The 21,873-nt window shown below is 40.1% G+C and overlaps 1 protein-coding gene across 3 annotated transcripts in view; it reads right to left on the bottom strand.

Moving 5' to 3' along the window:
• PIEZO2 (piezo type mechanosensitive ion channel component 2) overlaps positions 1–21,873 on the bottom strand; it is a 460,524-nt gene that overhangs the window by 185,212 nt on the left and 253,439 nt on the right. For all 3 annotated transcript variants that reach the window (XM_031658679.1, XM_031658680.1, XM_031658678.1), the window contains exons 5-7: positions 15,050–15,212; positions 1,696–1,906; positions 74–287 (exon numbers count right to left, since the gene is read on the bottom strand). In XM_031658679.1, coding sequence (XP_031514539.1) covers positions 74–287; positions 1,696–1,906; positions 15,050–15,212 — 588 coding nt within the window. The remainder of the gene's footprint in view (positions 1–73; positions 288–1,695; positions 1,907–15,049; positions 15,213–21,873) is intronic.

The raw sequence follows: 21,873 nt of genomic DNA on the forward strand, positions 1-21,873 counted from the left end.
ACAGTGCCAAACCAAGTTCCCAAAGGCATGGGGGGACAACCTCTCCTTGAAATGCCATAAAGATTTCTCTTACCTTGCGTAGTAGTCACTGGGTGGAACTGCTTCTTGAAAGAATTGGAACTGGTATAAATAAAGTCCAATCAAATGTCCAGCAGTGAAAATAGCCAGCAGAACACAGAGGCAGCTGAACAGCAATGGGTCGAACGTCCGGCACCAGGACCACCAGGTGCACAGACCCAAAAATACAAAAAAATACACAGATGATGTCAAAGACGGCAACATCATACCTAAGGAAAAGAAACGTAATCAGAAAGTCAGGTAGAACTGGAAATTCATTTATCATTCAGTGAATATAACTATTTGAAATTATGTGAATTTCCTTCAAGTGTTTTTAGGTATTTTAAAATAGTAAGTTTTAAAAATCATATTTGATTTATATAATAAAAATTAAGGCTATATTTATTGTGAAAAAGTCATATATGAAAGGATAACTATAAATACAAAGATATACCAGATGATTTAAAAAATTCCACCTGTGGCATGTGAACTAAGTAAATGTCTACTTTTCATACCAGTAGCATTTGCATATTTACTTGCCTGTTTCCATCTTTCTACTTCTCCCAAAGTTTCAAGAATTCATGTACCTGTATGTCTGTTTCAACCTTTCCTGAAACCATTTTCTTTATAATAATTTACTACTTTTTTTTTTTTAGTCACCTAGTACGTCCTGGCCAATTAAACTCTCACTGTGCCCTGCTTATTTTATTTTATGTTTTGTAGAGATGGGGTTTTGCCATATTGCCCAGGTTGGTCTTGAACTCCTGGGTTCAAGTAATCCTCCCTCCTTGGCCTTCCAAAGGGCTGGGATTACAGGTATGAGCCACTGCTCCTGGCCAATAACTCCTTTAAAAGGGTTTTAAAGAAATCATAAACAAAGCCAGCACCTTAAGGCAAAAGGAGACTATTTTATTGGGCATTTTGAAATGACTCCTCATTAAAATGTTGTGGTTTATTTCTTGAGAAATTCTACTGTCTTTTCCCCCATTTTTCCCCCTATTAAAAAACAGCTAAGCTGCTGCAGCTTTGCAGTTTGCTTGAGTCTACTCTAATATGTCTTCCGTAGCTCCGGAGCAGTGGTAAGCAGTGGAATGGAAGGAGGGAAAAGATCAAGATAACATTATTATGGAATAAGTGGTCCAACGCCAAAGTTTAAAGGAAGTGAGCGTCTGTGCTGGAAGATTACAATCTAACTTAGGAAGAAAAATAGTCTATCCTGGAGAGTTATATTAAGGTGACTATGGACTCATGTAAGCAGACAGACCTCTAGAACCTACAATATGGCTTGTGATGGGAACACGCACATTGTTAATTGCAGCAGGTCACCATTCCAAAGCTCTAAGGAAGAGGATTGTTGTTATTCTAATCTAAACCTAGAAAATGCAGTCGCTTAGCATACATAGAAAAAGATTATTTTGCAGAGGTTAACAGAAACCATCTAAAAACATCAAAACTAGAACTAACCAGGAAAAATTATTTTGTGTGGTTTGCACATGTGGCCAGTTTTACAAGAGCTACAGTTATTATTTTCGTGTGGTGGAACAGATCGTTTCCTTCATTTCTTCTTCAACCATTTCTCTCAATCACCAAAGCACTGCTTGTGCCTTTTACCACGTGCCGCCAGTGTGAGACACTCACCCGAGGAGCCCAGTAAGATGGTAACAACCACTTTCCCAGCAGTGGTGATCATGTTGCCAATGAACTCTTTGAGCTTAGAGGCCACACAGGCAAGCCTGCGGAACATTTTTAACCTCGTGCTTTCTTCCAACTCGCCTTCAACACCATCTCCTCCGTCTAAATCCTCTTCGTAGATCAGTGCCTCTTCTGAATCAATTTTTTCTCCTCCAGCCTAAATAAAGGACAAACAGGAAACACTCAAGTCCAGGAGCCTGCCTATCCAGAGAGCAGATTACAGAGCTTCTAATTCATGGGTCAACAATGTGGTGAATTTCACAGATCAGGAAAAAAAGGAAGACAACCAGTTCATTCCCCTCAGGTCTCTGATAATCCCTGTATAAGCCCAAGTAACTTTGATCTTTCTTGAAGAAGTAAACATAAACAGGAAACATCACAATTATTGGGTCCCTAATAACATGTCACGTTCCCTATTTGTGCTTATTTTTTTTATAGGCAAAGAAGAAACTGTCTGAAACCTCTATTAACAAGTTTGGTTTAGATCAATCTGGGTTTGGGTCTTCAAATTTACAGAGTTGGCCAACAAGGTGATAGGAAGTTTGATAAAACTATCCATGGCTTTGACTGAAAGCGTGAGCCCAATCAGTGTTTAGGAAATTCTGGTTTTTTCTAAGTTTATCTTTGTTCGCTATTTCCACATTTCCTGACCGTGGAAGAATGAGTGGTCCTGGGCTTCTTGGCTACATATAGAGCTGCTTCCTATCTTATCGTTTTAGAGAATGATATGCTGGTTCAAGCCTGGGCAGCTCAGCACCTTAGTGCTTTAAGCAGAGATTTAGGGAGTTAACACATGTACCAGAACATATGCATATTTCCATGTATTATTTTAAACTGGGTATGCTAAGGCATTTTTGCTTGTTCGTTTTGAGTTTAAAGAATAAATGGGGGGCTGGGCATGGTGGCTTATGCCTGTAATCTCAGCACTTTGGGAGGCCGAGGCAGGCGGATCACGAGGCCAGGTGATTGAGACTATCCTGGCTAACACCGTGAAACCCTGTCTCTACTAAAAATACAAAAAAAAAAAAAAAAAAAAAAAGAATAAATGGGAAAAATTTTTTGGCTAATTAGAATATTTCCCTAGAAGGGTTACGACTTTTTCTTTTTCTTTTTTTCAAGAAATCATAAGGGGCTGGGTGCGGTGGCTCACGCCTGTAATCCCAGCACTTTGAGAGGCTGAGGCAGCTGGATCACGAGGTCAAGAGATCAAGACCATCCTGGCCAACAGGGTGAAACCTCGTCTCTACTAAAAATACAAAAAATTAGCTGAACGTGGTGGCACATGCCTGTAGTCCTAGCTACTCAGGAGGCTGAGGCAGGAGAAAATCGCTTGAACCTGGGAGGCGGAGGTTGCAGTGAGCCAAGATTGCGCCACTGCACTCCTGCCTGGCGAGACTTCGTCTCAAAAAAAAAAAGAAAAGAAAAGAAAAAAAGAAATCATAAATAAAGCCATCACGTTAAGGCAAAAGGAGTCTGTTTGAGATGCATGAAACTTAGCGTGTGCATTTTTCCCTAGGCCGACAGACTTCATATCTTTAATCTCACAAAGCTAAGAAGAATTGTTAAGCCCAGTTCAGGCATCTATTTAAGACTTAAAGAGTAGGGTCTGGCCTCTCCATGTTCCCATTTTTGATGGTTCTTTTTTGATATATTTAGTTCTGATATTTACTTAATACTCACTGATGGTGTCTGACCTCTTACTATGACCAAGTTCACGGAAGGAAGGCAGGGACTGGAGGGCCAGTGCCAGGTTTTAGTTAAGCGTAAAGTGGCCTTCAGGACTCAGGCCTTTCGTGTGCCCAGGAGAGTACACATGGTGAGTGACTTGAGTTGACTATTGATGAGCCAAGGCTACAGGATGCACCCAGCCAGCCCTCCAACCACCTACACACACACACACAGGGATTTAATCCTGGGCCACTTCAACTTGACTCCACTGTATTTCATCATGACATATTTGTATATTTTTTTCTGAAGCAAGAGGAACATCTCACGCTCAATCAATAAGATTTTTCTATCCATACAGGGCCTAGTGTGTCCTACCGTCTATAGGAAGTGATATAGCAATAAATACGTAAACAAGTAAAATATTAACCAGCTAAATATCTCACAGTAATGAATGCTATTCAGGGAGGTCGAATAGGGTGATGTGAAAGTGATTAACTGGGTGGCTGTTTCCAATTCAGAGGTTAAGGAAAGCCTCTCTGAGGAGGTGACATTTAAGCTAAGATCTGAATGTCACAAAGTTACCAGCCCTGTGAAAGTCCTGGCAAAGTGCATTCCAGGGGGAGGAAAGAGCTGGTCCAAGGCTTGGTGGTATGTGCAGAAAGAGGGTAAGTGTCCCCAGGCCCGTGGCCACTTCCACTTCCCTACAGAACAATTCCCACCTCATTCTCAGAGGATGACCTTGCTTTCTACTGCTCCCAGAGAGGAGCTGCCAGCTCCAGCCAGTACATCAGACCACCCAACTGCAGCTGGCCTGCCATGCACACACTCTGCCTTCCTCCTGCAACAAGACAAGCTGCATGTGCTCCAGCCACGATGACTGCATCCCATCTGCTGAGGACACCAGGGAGAGAACAGCCCAGCCACCCTGGGTCTCTCTCCTGCATCACAATGTGCTTTCTTTCTGCTGGATCACCCCTGTTAACAGGCAAAGGCGCCTTACCGTCTCACCTTAAAGAAACACACCCTTTCAACCCACATTTGTCTCTTAAGGTGAAACACTCCAGAAGAGTGGGCTAGACTCACCACTCCATTTACAGTAAAAATGCATCCATATCTAATTTCTCTTGAACCTACTCGAATCCGTCTTTGATCTTCAGCCACTCCATCTAATGAGAGGCACACATGATTTGCTTTGTCACATAACTAGTTGCTCCTGGGGCGGCGCAGAGGGAGGAAGCAGCAGGGAGGTGATGGCTGTGCTGGAGGACAGGGGAGGGAGAGGTGGGGCTAAAGTAAAAATCCTGTCTTTGGAGTCTGTTTTGGAGGTCAGATTAGTAGGACCAGCTAGAAAGTTTAAAGTGGGGAGGAGGGATAGATGATAATCAGGGTGGCTCCTCTATTTTTGTCTAGGGAGGACAGACAGGAGGGAGGCAGACTGGAGACTGAGAGTCCACATTTCTGTTCTGAAAATTCAGTTCGGAGACCCCATTCAGGCATTCTTCTTGGAGGCAGCCAGCAGACAGCTAGCATAGGAATCCGGAGCGTTGGAGAGGGGCGGGAGCTGAAGAGGGCTTTTTGGAATTCGCCAGCGTATGATGGTTTAAAGGTCAGTAGCCTGATGAGGTTACCTGGAGGGAATACAAGCATGGCCCTCCTCCAGGTGCTGCTGCCCCTGAGAGCACTCTGCCTTCCCAGGTCTATGCCATCTCCTTGCCTGTCAGCATTCCTTGCAAGAAATGACCAGCAGAACCCGGAATCCACAGGCTCTCTTTGCCTCTTTGCTGTGGGACAGGCTGTTCCCACTCCTTAGGATGCCCTCTCCAGCTCCTACGGCCCAGGGCAGCCCTTCCATTCAGCTTACTCCATCTCCCCACAAAGAAATCCACCCACCGGAGCTATTGCCAGGACACCCACACCACCGTCAACACACAAACGACCTGCTCATCAGGCATCTGTTGCTTCTTTCCCCATCACAACAGGTGAGCAACCCATTAAAAACTCCCTCTAGGAAGGAAGTTTGGCCAAAATCTTTAGTCACTGCACTTGAAAAAGAAGCAAAAGGAAAAACATAGCCAGGGCCGCCTGGGTCACAGTCAGAAACACACTTGTGACTTTCATAATAAATGCGTTCTTATTCAATTATAGAATTGCTACGGATGTAGATTAAATCAAATAGAAATCTCTGATCAAGATGCCTTTGTGAGGTTATACAAATGCATTTCCCTGACCTGTCTTAGGAAGGACTGGGCCTTTGTGATTTTTATAAACTTACCACTGTACTTTAGGTTTTTCAGCATTTTTATACAGAAATCCCTGGGGCTGTCAGTCGAAAATACTTTTCAGATTTGCCAAGCTGAGAGCCAAAAGCGAGACGGGTTAGACTCTGTGAGCCCCTACTGTCCTGGTAGGTCAGGACCAGAACTGCCATTAGTCATGTCAGGCTGGCTTATTAACAGGCAGGCTTTTTCCCCCCAAGTCTGCTGAAGTATAAACACTGAACCTCTGAAAGAGAATGGACTCACTCTCGCCTGTTTACTAACAGGCAGTCTTGCTTGCTGGAGCTGTAAGCTGTCCCTGCAGTGGAACAAAACTTCAATCTGGCCTTGACGCTAAGGAGGAGGAAAGGCTGTAAATAAAGATTTAACTTCCCTGGTTCCTGAGTCATCTTAGAAACTGAAGACAAAATAAACTCTTTACAGTTTAAAAAGTCAAATAAATGATTACACAGATTATTGACTATGTCAAAATCTAACACTTATTTAAAGACATTTAAGTCGTTTATCTCGCCTCTTTAAAAGTTTATGATTTCAACAGGAAATCTTGTTATTTGCAACAACATGCATAAATCTAAAGAAGAATATGCTAATTGAAATAAGTCAGGCACAGAAAGACAAATATGGCATGATCTCACTTATACGTGGAATCTAAAGACGTTGCACTGATAGAAGTAGAGGGTAGAGCAGTAGTTACCAGAGGCTGGGGAAGGAGGCCAGGGACCTGGAAAGGAGAGATGCTGATTCAAAGGGTACAAAATTTCACTTAGACATGAAGAACGATTTTGGGGGATCTATTGTACTGCCTGGTGACTGTAGTTATTAATGTATATTTCAAAATAGTTGGGCAGGCACAGTGGTTCATGCCATAATCCCAGCACCTTGGGAGGCCGAGGCAGGTGGATCACCTGAAGTTAGGAGTTCAAGACCAGCATGGACAACTTGGTGAAACTCTTGTCTCTACTAAAAATACAAAAATTATCTGCGCATGGTGGTGCACGCTTGTAATCCTAGCTACTCAGGAGGCTGAGGCAAGAGAATCACTGGAACCCAGGAGGCGGAGGTTGCAGTGAGCTGAGATCACTCTGCTGCACTCCAGCCTAGGCGACAGAATGAGACTGAATCTCAAAAAAATAAAATAAAATAAAATAAAAATAATAGAATACTGGAAAACATGATAGATAAAAGTTACTGATTTCAACATTTGATAACATGTATTAGTGTAGGCTCTCTCATTGCACATAAGGAAGCTCTAGGTACTACGGAATCAACTTTATACAAGGCCAGCCTCTTCTCTGTGAGGGCCCTGAATAAGGGCCTAAACACAAAGCTCTCATCCCACAATGAGACGGGATCTAAACCTTTGTATCTCTGCATCTCATCCCACAACACCCTCTCACTCTACAGCAGCACTGGTTCCATTAAGCCATAGCATCCGCCACGATTTCCACTCAATTTTGGACAAAGAAAACACAATAAATCACTTTTGGTAGGAACCAAACATCCATGTTTCATTACTCCCAAGCACTGTAAAAATCCAACTGGGTTGGAATAAATCCTAAGGATTACCTGACGACCTTTAAGAGGGCAGATGACCAGGCTCAACCTCAAACTTACTAAATCAGAAATTATGGGAATGAATTCCAGGAATCCGTATGATAAAAGTACTCTCTGTGGTGATCTAAAGCAGCCCCTGCAGAATCCATGCCCTGGCTGACCACTGATCAATGAATTCTCCACAAGGGCTCAGCTGAATAGGCATAATCTGAAAATATTTTGTTTGAATCATATCCTAGCAGACCCCCTTATGTGGAAAATAGATTGAAGTAAATTATCTCTGGAACCTCCTTTAGGTTTCAGTCAAGCTTTGGACGTCAGAGCAGAGCTTTTCGTGCAGCTTAATCCATTTTTTTTTCTTCTTCGTGGTTAAAACCAAGCTTTTAAAAACATTTCTATAGAAGTGTATCAAAGTCACATATAATGAGTCAAAAGATCTGGGAGGCAAAAGGAGCATTTTTCTGAAGTGTCATCAGTTGTTTGTTCATTGTTTATTATTAAAAGTTAACAATTTATTTTAACAGAATGGATTCATCTCAATACAAGAGCCAGAGGAAGGAGAAGACAAGAGTTGTGACTCACTGCAGAAGACGAATTTCATCCCCAGGGTTCCCTTGTGAAAGGAAGAAGCGAGAGAAAAAAAGATAGATGTGTTTGAATGCTATTGTGTACCTTATGCAAGCCTAACGTGATAGCATTTAATGGATAAAGCAAATATTTTATTCTGCTGCTAGATTTGTTTTGGGAAGATTATTTTTCCAAACTCATAAGATCAGCTTAAGCAGTCCCTATTTCATTTGGAAAAGTGAGTGCGTAGATGTTGCTTTCAACCACCATCTACAAAGCAATGGAAGTTTAATAAAGGACAGGGAAGGACAAACTGTCCTTTTTGTCAGCTGTCCTTTAAATTAAATGGCTTAAATATTAACAAAAAATATTTCCTGTTAAATATTAGTTTTTGCTTATCCTGGCACATAGTAGGCTCTCGGTAAAGAGAATAATATAAATAAAGATAATATGAATAAATATGAAGAATAATATGAATAAATAAAGATGCCCATAGATTTAAAAAAAAGCATCCTTCTCTGAAGCCCTACCAAGAAATGGTCAATCAACAGCGGTTCACCTACATATCAGTGTGCCCTGGCAAAGCCCCAGAAGGGCAAGAGTGGGGACAAGAGCATCCATGCAAGGGCAAACTACACAGCAGAGCTCCAGAAAGACAAGATGGAGAAGAGTATCTGCTGTTCAGGAATAAACTGAACAGCACAACCTTGGAAGGACAAGAATGAGAAGAGCATCTGTGCAAGAGTGAAGTACACAGCACAGCCCCAGAAGGACAAGAGTGGGGAGAAGAGCATCCATGCAAGAGTGAACTGCAGAGCAGAACCCCAGAAAGACAAGAGTGAGGAGAAGAGCATTTGCACAAGAGTGAACTACATAGCAGAGCCCCAGAAAGACAGGAGTGGGGAGAAAAGCATCTGCACAAGAGCAAACTGTACAGCAGAGTCCAGAAGGACAAGAATGAGAAGACATCTACATGAGAATGAACTGCCTGGAAGAGATCCAGCAGGAAGACAGCTTACCCCATCCAGACACAGAGAGAAGGGCAGGGTGGGTACTGCACAGTGAGGGAGTGGGGCAAAAGCACAGGGTGAGGACATGAAGGTAGGATGTGGCCAAACCATGCAGAGGCGTGAGCATCAAGGTCAAGAGACTGAATTTTATTCTAGGTTAAAGGGAAACCAAAGAAGTGTTTTACCTAGGGAAGTGGCATAATTTAATTTTAATTTTACAAGAATAATCCAGATGCTGTGTGCAGTATCAATTGGATAGGGTAAGAAGGGAAGCTGGAAGTGGGGAGATCCATTTAGAACATATTTTCAGGCCTAGCTGAGAGGCATGGCTGCTTGGTGAGGATTGTGGCAGTGAGCAGAGAAAAGTGGACTGATTTCAGACAGAATTTGAAGGTAGAATTCAAAAGATTTATTGGTAGTGACAGACAAAGGCCCCAAGAAATCCATGTCACATCAGTGTTTCTGACTCGAGCATCTGGGTAGATGGAGCTTCTATTAACCTTGATGAGGAAGTCAGTGGGAAGGAGGAGTGGAGGTAGGGGAAGGAGCTGTGTCTCCTGCTCCCAGACATATGACCAATATTTTCAAAGCAATATGGGGAACTTATTTACATAAAGTGGGTGACAATTCTATTCCGAGGGTATTTACAATTTAAAGGAGGAAAGAAGTACAAAGAGGTGACTCGGGTTCCTTGAGTGATGCAGGTTCTCTGGAGTTGGGACAGATGGCATGAGGGGTGGGACTGTGGTTCCTCTCATCTCAGCCCTACTCTACCCCCAAGAAAGGGACACAGGGGCTCTGCAATTGCCTCACACAAGTTTCTCATGTGGATATTTGTGGTTATTTGCAATTCAAATGCATGAAATCACCTATCAAATGCTGCAAAGACAGAACAACATATTCCAATAAGTTGTAAAAATATTGATCTAAAAATATTGTTAAAGGTGAAAGGCATTTTTGGAGCTTTGATTCTTTGAAAAAGGCAGAGAAGAGGTACATGCTGTTCAATGTTGCTAAATTAATTAACAAATGGGCGAAATAAAAATGAAGATTAATCTGGAATCATTTCGTTTTAACAGTTTAAAGATACTTTAGTTGATTTCCTCTTTGCTAATTCTTTAAATCATTTTTATTACGAGTTGTATATTCGAGTCCATGCTAGGCAATGTCCACTCAATGAACATATTGTCAACAATAATATCCCTGCCTTTTTTTTTTTTTTTTTTTTTTTAGACAGAGTCCCACTCTGTCTCACCCAGGATGGAGTGCAGTGGTGCGACCTCGGCTCACTGGCAACCTCTGCCTCCCAGGTTCAAGCGAATCTCCTGCCTCAGCCTCCTGAGTAGGTGAGACCAAAGGCGCATGCACCACACCTGGCTAATTTTTTGTATTTTTAGTAGAGACAGGAGACAGGGTTTCACTATGTCAACCAGGATGGTCTCGATATCCTGACCTCGTGATCTGCCCACCTTGGCCTCCCAAAGTGCTGGAATTTTAGGTGTGAGCCACCACGTTTGGCTGCCTTTCTACGCAATGAAGGTGGCTCTCACTGACTGTCCCAAGGGCCTGCTCCACGAGTGTGCTGGTATGAGAGGACAGGATGAGTGGGCATCTATGCTCTCACCTGGTGACCAGGGATGTGGCTGGAAGACTCTGGGGGAATAAAGTCAGTCATGGACTCAAAGTTAACTAGCCTGTGATAAATACCAAAACTTTCCAGAAGACAATAAATAGATCCATGACTTCCTCCAATAAAAAAATCATCTCTTCTGTTTAAACTAATGGCATCTGAAACTACTAAGATTAAAAGCTTTGTCCAAATTGTGAATGTGTTTTACCCCAAGAAGACAGACCAAGTGGCTGGCATTCTGAGGTATGTATGACAGGCAGTTTTGCCCAGTTTCTGAAAGTGACCTTAAGGACCAGCAAAGGGAGTAACCCACTTTACCACTAAGAGTGGCAGTGACAGCCTTTAGGACAACCACAAAGAAGGCTTTTCATTCACACTAAGTCATGAAGTGCAAAGTTTGCAAGGCAACTGGGCAGCCGTTCAGCTTCTTACCATTCTGAATGGTTCCATGTTTCAAATGATCATGTCTGTGTGCTTGAAGAAACAGGATCCAGAAAATTTAAAGCTGGAGACTTTGGACTAAATCTCAGGCTAGAACTGAGCAGATGTTGAAAGCCTAATTAGAAGACAATAAAATGATTGATTTCTCTCCTTCTTTGTCTCTTGCTCTTTAAAAAAAACAGCAACTTAACCTGAGTTGAGACTTGAAGCACAGCCCATTTGGTCATGTCATGTGCTAGAATGTAGATGCTGTGACAGGCTAATGGACACTAGGAATTAGAAAGCAGGGTGCAAAATCTTTCAGGGTTCAGAATAAATTTCCAAATAACATTAGCAGGACTTAATGTTGCATCCCTGAATTTTTAGCAGATGGGGATGACTTATAATGAAATATTATTTTTATCCTTCATATTTGACTTGTCAGTCTATTAAGAAGATGCCTCTTTACACAGGCTAAGTCACGACTGCAGTTCCTATTTGAATAAGCATTTGACTTATCAGAAATTTGGCTTAATAATACATTAAAATACTATTTAAAAAATAAGGCCTCAAATCTCATGTAATAGCTAGAAAAAGTTGTAAGTATAGGATTATACAAGATAATGTCAGTTTGATGAAATGATATATTGTTTTATTATGTAAATAACTCTTTTCTACTCAATTTAATCTTCATAATACAACTCTTCTTATTTAAGATTTCAGATCAGGAACCTTTCTCCCAGTTATGATTGATTTATAGATCTGCTTCTGAATTAAAATGAACAAATGGACAAGACCACAAATGTGTCAGTTGAGAAATAACCTTTGACGACATTTCAGGAGAAGGGTTTCCTTGCTGAAGTCGGCTCTCAGTAAAATGCAGGAGCAAGGCACAGGCTCCCACTGCACTGCCATCTCCACTTCCACTGGGAGTTTTATGGGGACTCCTTGGATTTGTGAACACCTTTAAAACACCAAACTCGAGCCTTATCAAATCAGTGAAGATTACAGAAGACCCAAAAGTCTTCCCCAGGGATTAGCTGCTGCTTTAAAACAACACTGCTTTTGAAAAGGAATTCTTACAGGCACCAGTGGATTAAGCCTGCCATTTCTCCATTGAGATAAATGAAAGAAGAAATAATGCCAGCAAACTCTGTTCTTTCAGTATCCTTAAAAACCAAACATTCCAGAGTGCAAACTCCAAGATTTATAAGCAGCAGGAAATATGTTGTGGTGTCAAAAATAAAATAAATCCCCTGCTGATTTTGGCCAGGTACTTTTATTCCTTTCAGATTCAAGTCCAGATTGTCACATGGAAGCAATTTTTCGTTGTGAATTAATCTCAGAAGATTCACCCACCCCCCTGTTCCTCCTGGGCTACCTGATGGGCTGGAACGTGACAAAAGAATAAAATCATTTATCTAAAATAGCCCCAAACAAATGTAACTGAGAAGGAAAATAATGCTGTTATTATGACATTTAGTATTTTCAATGTCCCTAATAAACAATGTTTAGAGTATCTGTCCATCTTATTGTTATCTTTAAATAATGTGATTAATAATACATAAGGCTTACATATTCAAGCAAATTTCAAATGGAAGTGAAGTATCCTAAATCTATCGCTGAAAACTGAAATCAGGAAGAAAATGTGACTTTAGAATTAACCCATGTGACCGCATTGTGTTCTTTTCTTCATCAGATGTGTGGCACTTCACAGCCACGCTTTTTGTTGATCGGCGTAGGCTTTCTTAGTCCTATGGCAAACAGCATTTGTCCTTGGTCACATAAGTTCTTTTTATAAGAAGCTTTTTCTTCTTAAAACAAACCATTCATGACTATCCGTTATGAATGGCACAGAAGAGATTCTTTTACTGAGTGGGTTGGCGTCAAAATATCTTCCCATTTAAGTTTCAATAATTCTAAGAGGAACATTGGAATTTGAAATTGCTCTACTACCTCTCAGATTGGAGAAGGACAAAATGAGCAGAGCAAATAGCAATTTATCTAAGCAAGCAAAATGAGCAGGCACTGTGGCAGGTGCTTTTTTTAAAGAAATTTTATTCAGCATTCACAACTACTAGGTGATATAGTATTAGTGTCTCTCTTTTGTAGAAGAAGAAAGAGAATAAACAATTGTCTCAGCATCATATACTAGGCGGCCTCCATGTCTGACTGCTAAGTCCACTCAATTTTCAATAATTATCCTTTCCCCTCCTTCTATAGCTACTATTTATGAGAATAATAATGCATGCAGGGCTTGAAATCTGGATGATGGGTTGTTGGTTCCAGCAAAGCACCATGGCACATGTATATCTATGTAACAAACCTGCACTTTCTGCACATGTATCCCAGAACTTAGGTTAAAAAAAAAAAAAAGAAAAACAAACAAACAAAAACTTGCCTTTATAAATAATAAAAATAAAAAATACCCAAACTGAAGAATCTGAGTTACTGGTTTACTTTCCCCAAACTTAGGCAAATTTTGGTAAAGATTATTTAAATAAAGTCATTTTCAAACTGTAAATGTAAAAAACAGTCAAAATTTAAATCCTCTGTCTTACAATTGTAGTATCAACAAGAAGAAAATGCACCCTTCCATTTTTAGGACGCTAATGCATGCCTTACGGTATCAAGTCTTGAAAGTAAGATGTAAGCGGCTACTAGCGACTTTGACTTTACTATAATTACTGTTACACCAAGCATCATTTTAACATTTGCCTTAAAAATAGCAGAATATTGATAAGCAAGCTGATTGCACATCTTTTACCCATAAGAACTGTAGACAATATATACATTTTTAAAGACAGAGTCTCGCTCTGTCACCCAGACTGGAGTGCAGTGGTACGATCTCGGCTTTCTCGGCTCACTGCAACCTCTACCTCCTGAATTCAAGTGATTCTCCTGCCTCAGCTTCCTGAGTAGCTAGAATTACAGGCACACACCATCATGCTCAGCTAATCTTTGTATTTTTAGTAGAGACAGGGTTTCACCATGTTAGCCAGGCTGGTCTCAAACTCCTGACCTCAGGAGTTCTGCCCACCTGGGCCTCCCAAGGTGCTGGCATTACAGGTCTGAGCCACCATGCCTGGCTAGACAGTATCATTTCTAGTTTACATAGGTTTATTGAATTATATCCCCCCTTTATTGTTTTTTAAATAAGCATACAAGGCAATTGTCTGCTTTCTTGTGAACCACATAAATCATTTTCCATAAGTGAGAATTTTCCTCCCGCAATGCCTTAGTGGTTAACATTCTTAATATAAGTAACTTCAATTAACTTCACTTTTACAAGTTTAATATCTTGCCAAAGCTTATGACTGAAAACATTTAGTACTTGCAAGTGTTTTGCATCAAATGTCCAAATCAAATATTTTTCGTCACTTTTTCCTTTATAAATGTTATCTTTCCACTAATAAATTAATTACTTTTTAAATTGATGTCACCTAACCTCACCTAAGAAAGTACAGTTATTAGAATATTAACAGTGTCCTGAGGCTGGTCAGCGGGCAGTGTGAGAGCCGTCTGACAGCTCTCATACCCAAGGACGAAAATAGGACAAGCTTCCAATTCAGCAGTTACTCCTGAAACGTTTCAACCAGCCAGCAAACATACATTTCATTCATTATTTTTACCTTTCTAAAATTCTCACACTTTTCCAAATATGTATGTTTTTCCCCCTTGGAGTGCTTTAAAACAACTTGATCAAAGCACGCCAAGTTAACACCACTCCACTGAGCAGGACAAGATGCACAGACTGGAAAGCTACCCTGCAAGGAGGAATTCATTTTTTCCCCTAAAACTACCAGATGTTACTTCTTTAAATATTCTGCAATAACTAAGGTACCCAGACCAATTGAACCATAACACTATGTATGACTTTGCACGGTGAGCCTCCGAGATAATATCACGTGATAGTTTGGGGTGGTGGGTCAAAGCCTGGCCCTTATCTATGAACACCCCTGAGCCTGTCTTCTCATTGCTAAGGTGTGGACCAGAGTGACTGCCCACTGAGACTGCACGAGGGTGTCACGCAATGTGACAGTAAACGTTTATGTCAAGCACTGTGAATCATAACGTGCTCTGCATGCTCAGCTGTTATTAGCATAGTTCTTCAACTCATTAAGGGTGAAGGTCCTCAGAAATCAAAGAAGGAAGAGACATGGAGTTAGATTTACCAATTCTTCATTTTCAAACTCCAGGTTACTCTGTGCTGCTTCGTCTGTTACAGGTTTCTGAACAATGTTTCTACAGAGAAGCCAGATGGTCAGACTAGCAATGAACATCCCGATGTCAGGTACAAACACTCTGATCCCATTGCCAGCATCAGCTCCCTTTAAGCTACAAAGGAAAAAAAAGGGGAGGGAAGAAAATTTAGTTCTTATATTTCTATGGTTAAACTGCCTTATAGGATGTTTTGGTCTTCTTAATGATTTAAAATAAAAGATGCTCAGTTTCTCCCTAAAAGGTACAAGAAAGCTTTTTATTGACTTCAGTGTCTCACAAAATCTACACATTCAGGAAGATTCCAGTGTTCCCTGGAGTTTCAGAAATATTATAAAGAACTCTTGAACCAATTCTCACTCCTAAAACATCCTAATGGACTATGTTTTTGTTAGGTAAACCACATGTCCAGTACAAATGCAGTTGTTCGCAATCTAGCTGAAGCAGTCTAAAACTACATACATACTAGCAGCTAGAAGATATTTTACTTTTGATATAAGTCAAAGATACAAGGAAAATAGAGAAAATATTAAAGTAATCCTGGAATCCAGGACCTCTTCATTATTTTGTGTACTTGGTTGATTTTGTCTTCTGTATTGTTCCAAGAAAGGTGGATCCAGTACATTTTTTCTTTTAATCCCAGAGAAGCAACACTGAACTTAGAAGATTTGAGTTCAAGTCCAGGTCTGAAACTTAGTAGCTGCATCCTGCTGGGGGCTTCTCACAGCCATCTGTTCTGCTGTGCTGAAGAAGTAATACTATTTGCCTTCCTTATTTTGTTCAAGTGACGAGAGATACTAGGCCGTGGTTTCAGAAGAAAATATAAATACGTATATATGAAATAATGTTTGTGAAAGTTCTTTGTAAAGAATGAAACACATATTTTCACTAAGCCTACATTTTGAGAAGAGCAGCACCAATTGACATTTAGATAATTTTCACACATATAGGGCATTTTTGTTATAACTGAGATCCTGAAACAACTATATTTAATAATATAGCAGGTAGCAAAGGCCAGAGGTGAAGTGAAGAGTAGAAAGGGCTTCAACTGGAAAAGGAGGAGAGATCTGTCTGGGAAGGTAATACAAACACCATCTGTGATTTTGGGAGGCGTCCAGGGGTAATGAAAATGGGAATGAGAGGCAGTATATTGAGTTGCCAGCATAGTTGGCCAGCACACATCACCTCAGCTGAAATGTGTTCTGGCTAAGCTCACTCTGCTGCAAGACACCAGAGCTTAATAGCCACTGGTAGACTTCTCACACCATTCAGCACACGACACAGGCCAGCCACGTCCCTCATCCAGTGCTAGGCGCCTGCCCTGTGTGCCTTTGCAACACTGAGCGACTGGGCTTGCAGTGCTATAGCGCTGTGTAGCGCTGTAACCACAGTACCTATTACTATTATTAAAAGCCACGTGAAGAGCGATTCCTGGCATGTTCTCTGCTCACTCGTATAATATAAAATAAGCTGTAACAAGAAAAAATCTAATGAAATGACTAGGTGATATGAAGAAAAAGTCATACAGACTTAAGTTTACAAAATGAATTTAAAATACGGAAGATACAGGTAGAGGAGTCAAGAGTCTGGACCAGCATTAAAACTTCTGGGGAAGATGAGACGACTCATGGAAAAATTAAGCATAGAACTTCAAAGGAGGGTTAAGCCTTTGAAAAAATGTTTATCAGAGATATAACTTACTTAGGGAAGGGAAACAAAAGATAGAGCAATATACCATGTAAATACATACATATATATGCACATATATTCATATGCACTTTAAGTGATTACACACTGTATTCATTTACATTATATATTATATATTTTGGTGGAAACATTTTAAAATAATAAATAGCAAGAACTTTGGCATCTAGAAATAGCTACTGTTAACATTTTTGAAAATAAAAGTTATTGATAATACCTACCATTTACTGAGCAGTTACTTCGTGCTAAGAGCTTTAGACACATTATTAATTAATCCAATTGAGTTAGGCATTATTATCTTCCTTTTACATGTGAAAAGACTAAGTCTTCAAAAGGCAATCTAACTTCCCAAAAGCCACATAGATAATACAATTATACTCCATTCTCCTTACGTTCACTTTTATGCTTTCAACCGCTTTCCCATGTACGTATCCACGTGGCCTTCCTTTCCAATCTTCCTTCTATACGTGGATGTGCACATTTATAGTTAACAAAACTAAGTTCCTTATTTACCTATGGTTTGCAAGCTGATTTGTTCATTTAACATGTCACTAACATTTTTACAACTCATTTATTTTTATATATCATCATACGAATGGATAGACAGTATTTATTTAACTAGTCAACAACTGTTATAAATAGAATGTTTCCATGTATTTGTTACTATAATATACATAAAAATTAAACCTTAATTAAAGAGTCTTCTAATCTAGGATCTCCTAGGAATCAATCTTCAATCTAATCAGATTTGCTTTAAAAAGTGGTCTAGCCCAAAACTATGAAACTACTAGAAAAACACATGAAAACTGCTAGAAGAAAATATGAAACTACTAGAAAAAAACACTGTGGAAATACTTCAGAACATTAGTCTGGACAAAGGTTTTTTTTGGGTAAGACCTCAAAAGCACAGGCAACAAAAGCAAAAGTAGACAAACAGGATTATATCAAGCTAAAGACTTTCTGCCCAGCAAAGGAAATAATCAACAGAGAGGAAAGACAACCTAGATAATTGGAGAAAATATTTGCAAACTATCCAGCTGAAAGGAATTAATCATCAGAATATATAAGAAGCTCAAACAATCTAATAGTAAAAATAAATAACCAAATAAAAACAGGCAAATGATTCAAATAGACATTCCTCAAAAGAAGACATACAAATGTCTTAAAAGGCCAACAGCTTATGTAAAAAAAATGCTCAACATCACTCATCGTCAAGGAAATGCAAATTAAAACCACAACGAGTTATCCTCTCACCCTAGTTAGAATGGTTATTATCAAAAAGACAAAAAAAAAAAAAAAAAGTGCTGACAAGGATGTGGAGAAAGGGGAACCCCTGTATACTGTTGGTGGAAATGTATAATAGTGTAGCCACAATAGAAAACAGTATGTAGGTTCCTCAAAAACTTAAAAATAGAACTACTAAATGATCCAGCAATCCCACTGCTAGGTATATGCTCAAAAGAAAGGAAATTAGTATATCTAAGAGATATCCGCACTTCCATGTTTACTGCGGCACTATACACAATAGCCAAGATATGGAATCAACTTGAGTGTCCATCAACAGATAAATGGATCAAGAATATGTGCTGTATACACAATGGAATATTATTCAGCCATAAAAAAGGAATGAAATCCTGTAATTTGCAGCAACATGGAAGAAACCAGAGGTCCCTATTTTAAGTGAGGTAAGTCAGACACACAAAGACAACATTCTCATTCATATGTCTGAGCTAAAAAAGTGGATCTCACAGAGGCAGAGAACACAGAGAGGTGGTTACCAAAGGCTGAGAAGGATGGCAGGAAGGGGGAGCGAGGAGCAGTTGGTTAATGAGAATAAAAATAGAGTTATATAAAAGGAATAAGTTCTAGTGTTCAACAGCACAGTAGGATGACTGTATTATTAATGTTTATTGTATATTTCAAAATAGTTAGAAGAGAAGATTTAAAATATTCCCAGCACAAAGAAATGGTAAATGTTTCAGGTGATGGATACCCCAATTACCCTGATTTGATCACTTTATATTGTATGAATGTATCAAATATCACATGTACCCAAAAATATGTACAATTATTACACATCAACTTAAAAAATGATCTGGAAGAGGGAATGTCCTGTGACAGCTTCATTTTTACAGATGGCCTCTAAACTCTTACCCCATTTTAAAAAATGCTTGTGTTAAAGGTTTTAAAATATAGCAAATTCCTTTCATTTGGAGAAAGAGTAAGAAAATCCACTTAAGAGAGCTTCATCCAAACTACATTTATATTATAGTAATGAAATCTGATGAATGAATTCATCATAGGAAAATTGCAGAGATTCATGGTATACTTTTAAAGTCTACCTAACCTGACTGAAAAGAGTAAACTAGAATTAATATTATTAGAATGGGAAAAAATGGGGATCAAGGAATGAGAAAAAATGAGGATCAAGAAAAGAGACCAGTAAGAACAAAGGCCAGGCTTGGGGGGCTGTTTTGGTGTGGGGCTGAGGTCAGGAGTAGTAGTAGGCTGGTACTACTCAGGTGGATTTTTGGCAATCGATTATCATAGCTCTTTCATGGAAAACAAATTGACTGTGTCATTTTATGAAAAGCACCATCCAAGTAGAGTCGAGAGAAAAAGACTTCTTAAATTAAAGTAACAAGAACTCCAGCTGTGGCCTCAGCTGCTTCTTACACCACAACAGACAGAGCAGGAAAGCCGGAGTCTTATACCTTTCCCACCTGTGGATTGCATTAAGCCCCAATTTGCAAACAGTCACTTTGAGGCAACAGTCTCAGCTTTGTGCTTCTTGGTCCCAACAGAGACATTTTATAACATACATATATTAAGGAAATAAATGAATGTAGTTTGCTAAAGCAATCACTCCACCCGCTGTGATAGAATTTAGCTACTGAATCCAGAATTGGGCTGCGATCCCTACTTAGAATGGAATCATTCAGCCATAGAGGTGCTAAACTATTAACTACTACTCTTTGCTTGCTGAGTTAACAAAGCAGTGCATTCATAATATTGCCATTGCAGAAACAATGATACTTTTGAAGAGTATGCACAATAAACAGGTCATAGTCTGACTGATATGTCATTTGGAGACCATCTTATCAATAATGTTTCCTTCTTCGGTGCTTACTAAACTACATTCATCAGAATGCCAGTCCTCAGAAATCCTGTCCATCAAAACAAAACAAAACAAAAGAGAAAAAAGAAACAGTCATTGGTCCAGTAAATGTGAGAAACTCACAATGCATACTATTATACTAAAATACTTGAGGAGTTCTGTAGTAAAACAATTACATTTATTTGACCCGGAAACCATTTCTTACAAGTTTCTTCTGAGACTCTTACATGCTCCAGAGCTAGTGTGCAAGAGCAGCTTTTGGGAAGTGCTCGGCTACAAAATGTTCCTTGGTCTCTGTTTCTCTTTGAAATGAATCAGTAATTTGGAAGCTCTACTAATATATATAATTATACATACACCTCCATACATTTAGTTTTTAATAAGCCTTCAATAATTTGGAAGTCGGTAACATCTCATTTCATTCCCTCATCTAATTGCCCAACTACCCATCCATTCACTAAGTCAGTCATTGAAATTATGGAGCTGGATGAGAATTAGAAATAGTCTAGTCCATTTCCTCATCTTACAGATTGTGGAAACCAATGAGTTTTTATTTATTTTTTTGAGATGGAGTCTCGCTCTGTCGCCCAGGCTGGAGTGAGTGGCGCCATCTTGGCTCACTGCAAGCTCCGCCCCCCGGGTTTCCGCCATTCTCCTGCCTCAGCCTCCCGAGTAGCTGGGACTACAGGTGCCGCCACCGCGCCTGGCTAGTTTTTTTTTTTTTGTATTTTTGGTAGAGACGGGGTTTCACCGTGTTAACCAGGATGGTCTCCATCTCCTGACCTCGTGATCCACCCACCTCGGCCTCCCAAAGTGCTGGGATTACAGGCGTGAGCCACCACACCGGCCAATGAGTTTTGAATGGCTGGTTCAAATACACAGTTAGGGACAGAGCCTGACAGCAAGCTCAGGCTTTTTACTTTCTCACTTTGTCTTTGGAGGCAACACTCACTACATCATGGGCTCCCCTCGCCCATCATCACCTAATACAACAGGCCTCCTCAACTCACCACTGCTCAGAAAATGCCCTCTCAGGCACTGCCCCTGCTCCCCCAACTGCAAGGCCCAAGTGACCCATTCCAATTCTCATCACGTTCCACCTGCATGCTGCATTTGACAAGCAAGACCAACCCCTTCTACTGTCAAATCTCCGTTCCCTTGGTTTTCTTACACTCTTCTAATTCTCTACCTACCTATGAATATCCATGAAAACTCACGTTGCTGGGAAATCCCACTAAGACATTCTGAATTGGGTTGTAGCCACCAGACTCTTCTCTATGTCCTACTTAAATGTCGATGAGTCCACAAAACTCTGTTCTTCATTTATTTTTCTTCTCACTCTACATCTACTTGGGGATATATCCATCCCCAAGGCCCTAATCAGCATCCACATGGTGACTTACTTATTCATTTCAATCAGAATCAAAGGTCAATGAACATTCTCTAGCACACCATTTCCCAAAAGCTGTTTCATGAATACTAGCTCTATAGAATGTAATAGTGTTACATTTTTTTCCATCATTCCCTCCTTCTCCTTTCCTCCCTGGCCTCTGGTAACCACCAATCTACTCTATTTTTATGAGATCCATTATTTTAGCTCCCACATATGAATGAGGACATGTGATAGCTGTCTTTCTGTGCATGGCTTATTTCATTTAACATAATCACCTCCAATTCTATCCATGTTGCTGCAAAGGACAAGATTTCATTATTTTTTCATGGCTGAATAACATTCCATTGTGCATATGCACCACATTTTCTTTTTTCTTTTCTTTTTCTTTCTTTTTTTTTTTTTTTGAGATGGAGTCTTGCCCTGTCGCCAGGCTGGAGTGCAGTGGCGTGATCTCCGCTCACTGCAACCCCGCCTCCTGGGTTCAAGCCCTTCTTCTGCCTCAGCCTCCTGAGTAGCTGGGACAACAGGTGCCCGCCACCACGCCTGGTTAATTTTTGGTAGAG

Source organism: Papio anubis, chromosome 19 (genome assembly GCF_008728515.1).
Source record: "Papio anubis isolate 15944 chromosome 19, Panubis1.0, whole genome shotgun sequence".
Classification (NCBI taxonomy): domain Eukaryota; kingdom Metazoa; phylum Chordata; class Mammalia; order Primates; family Cercopithecidae; genus Papio; species Papio anubis.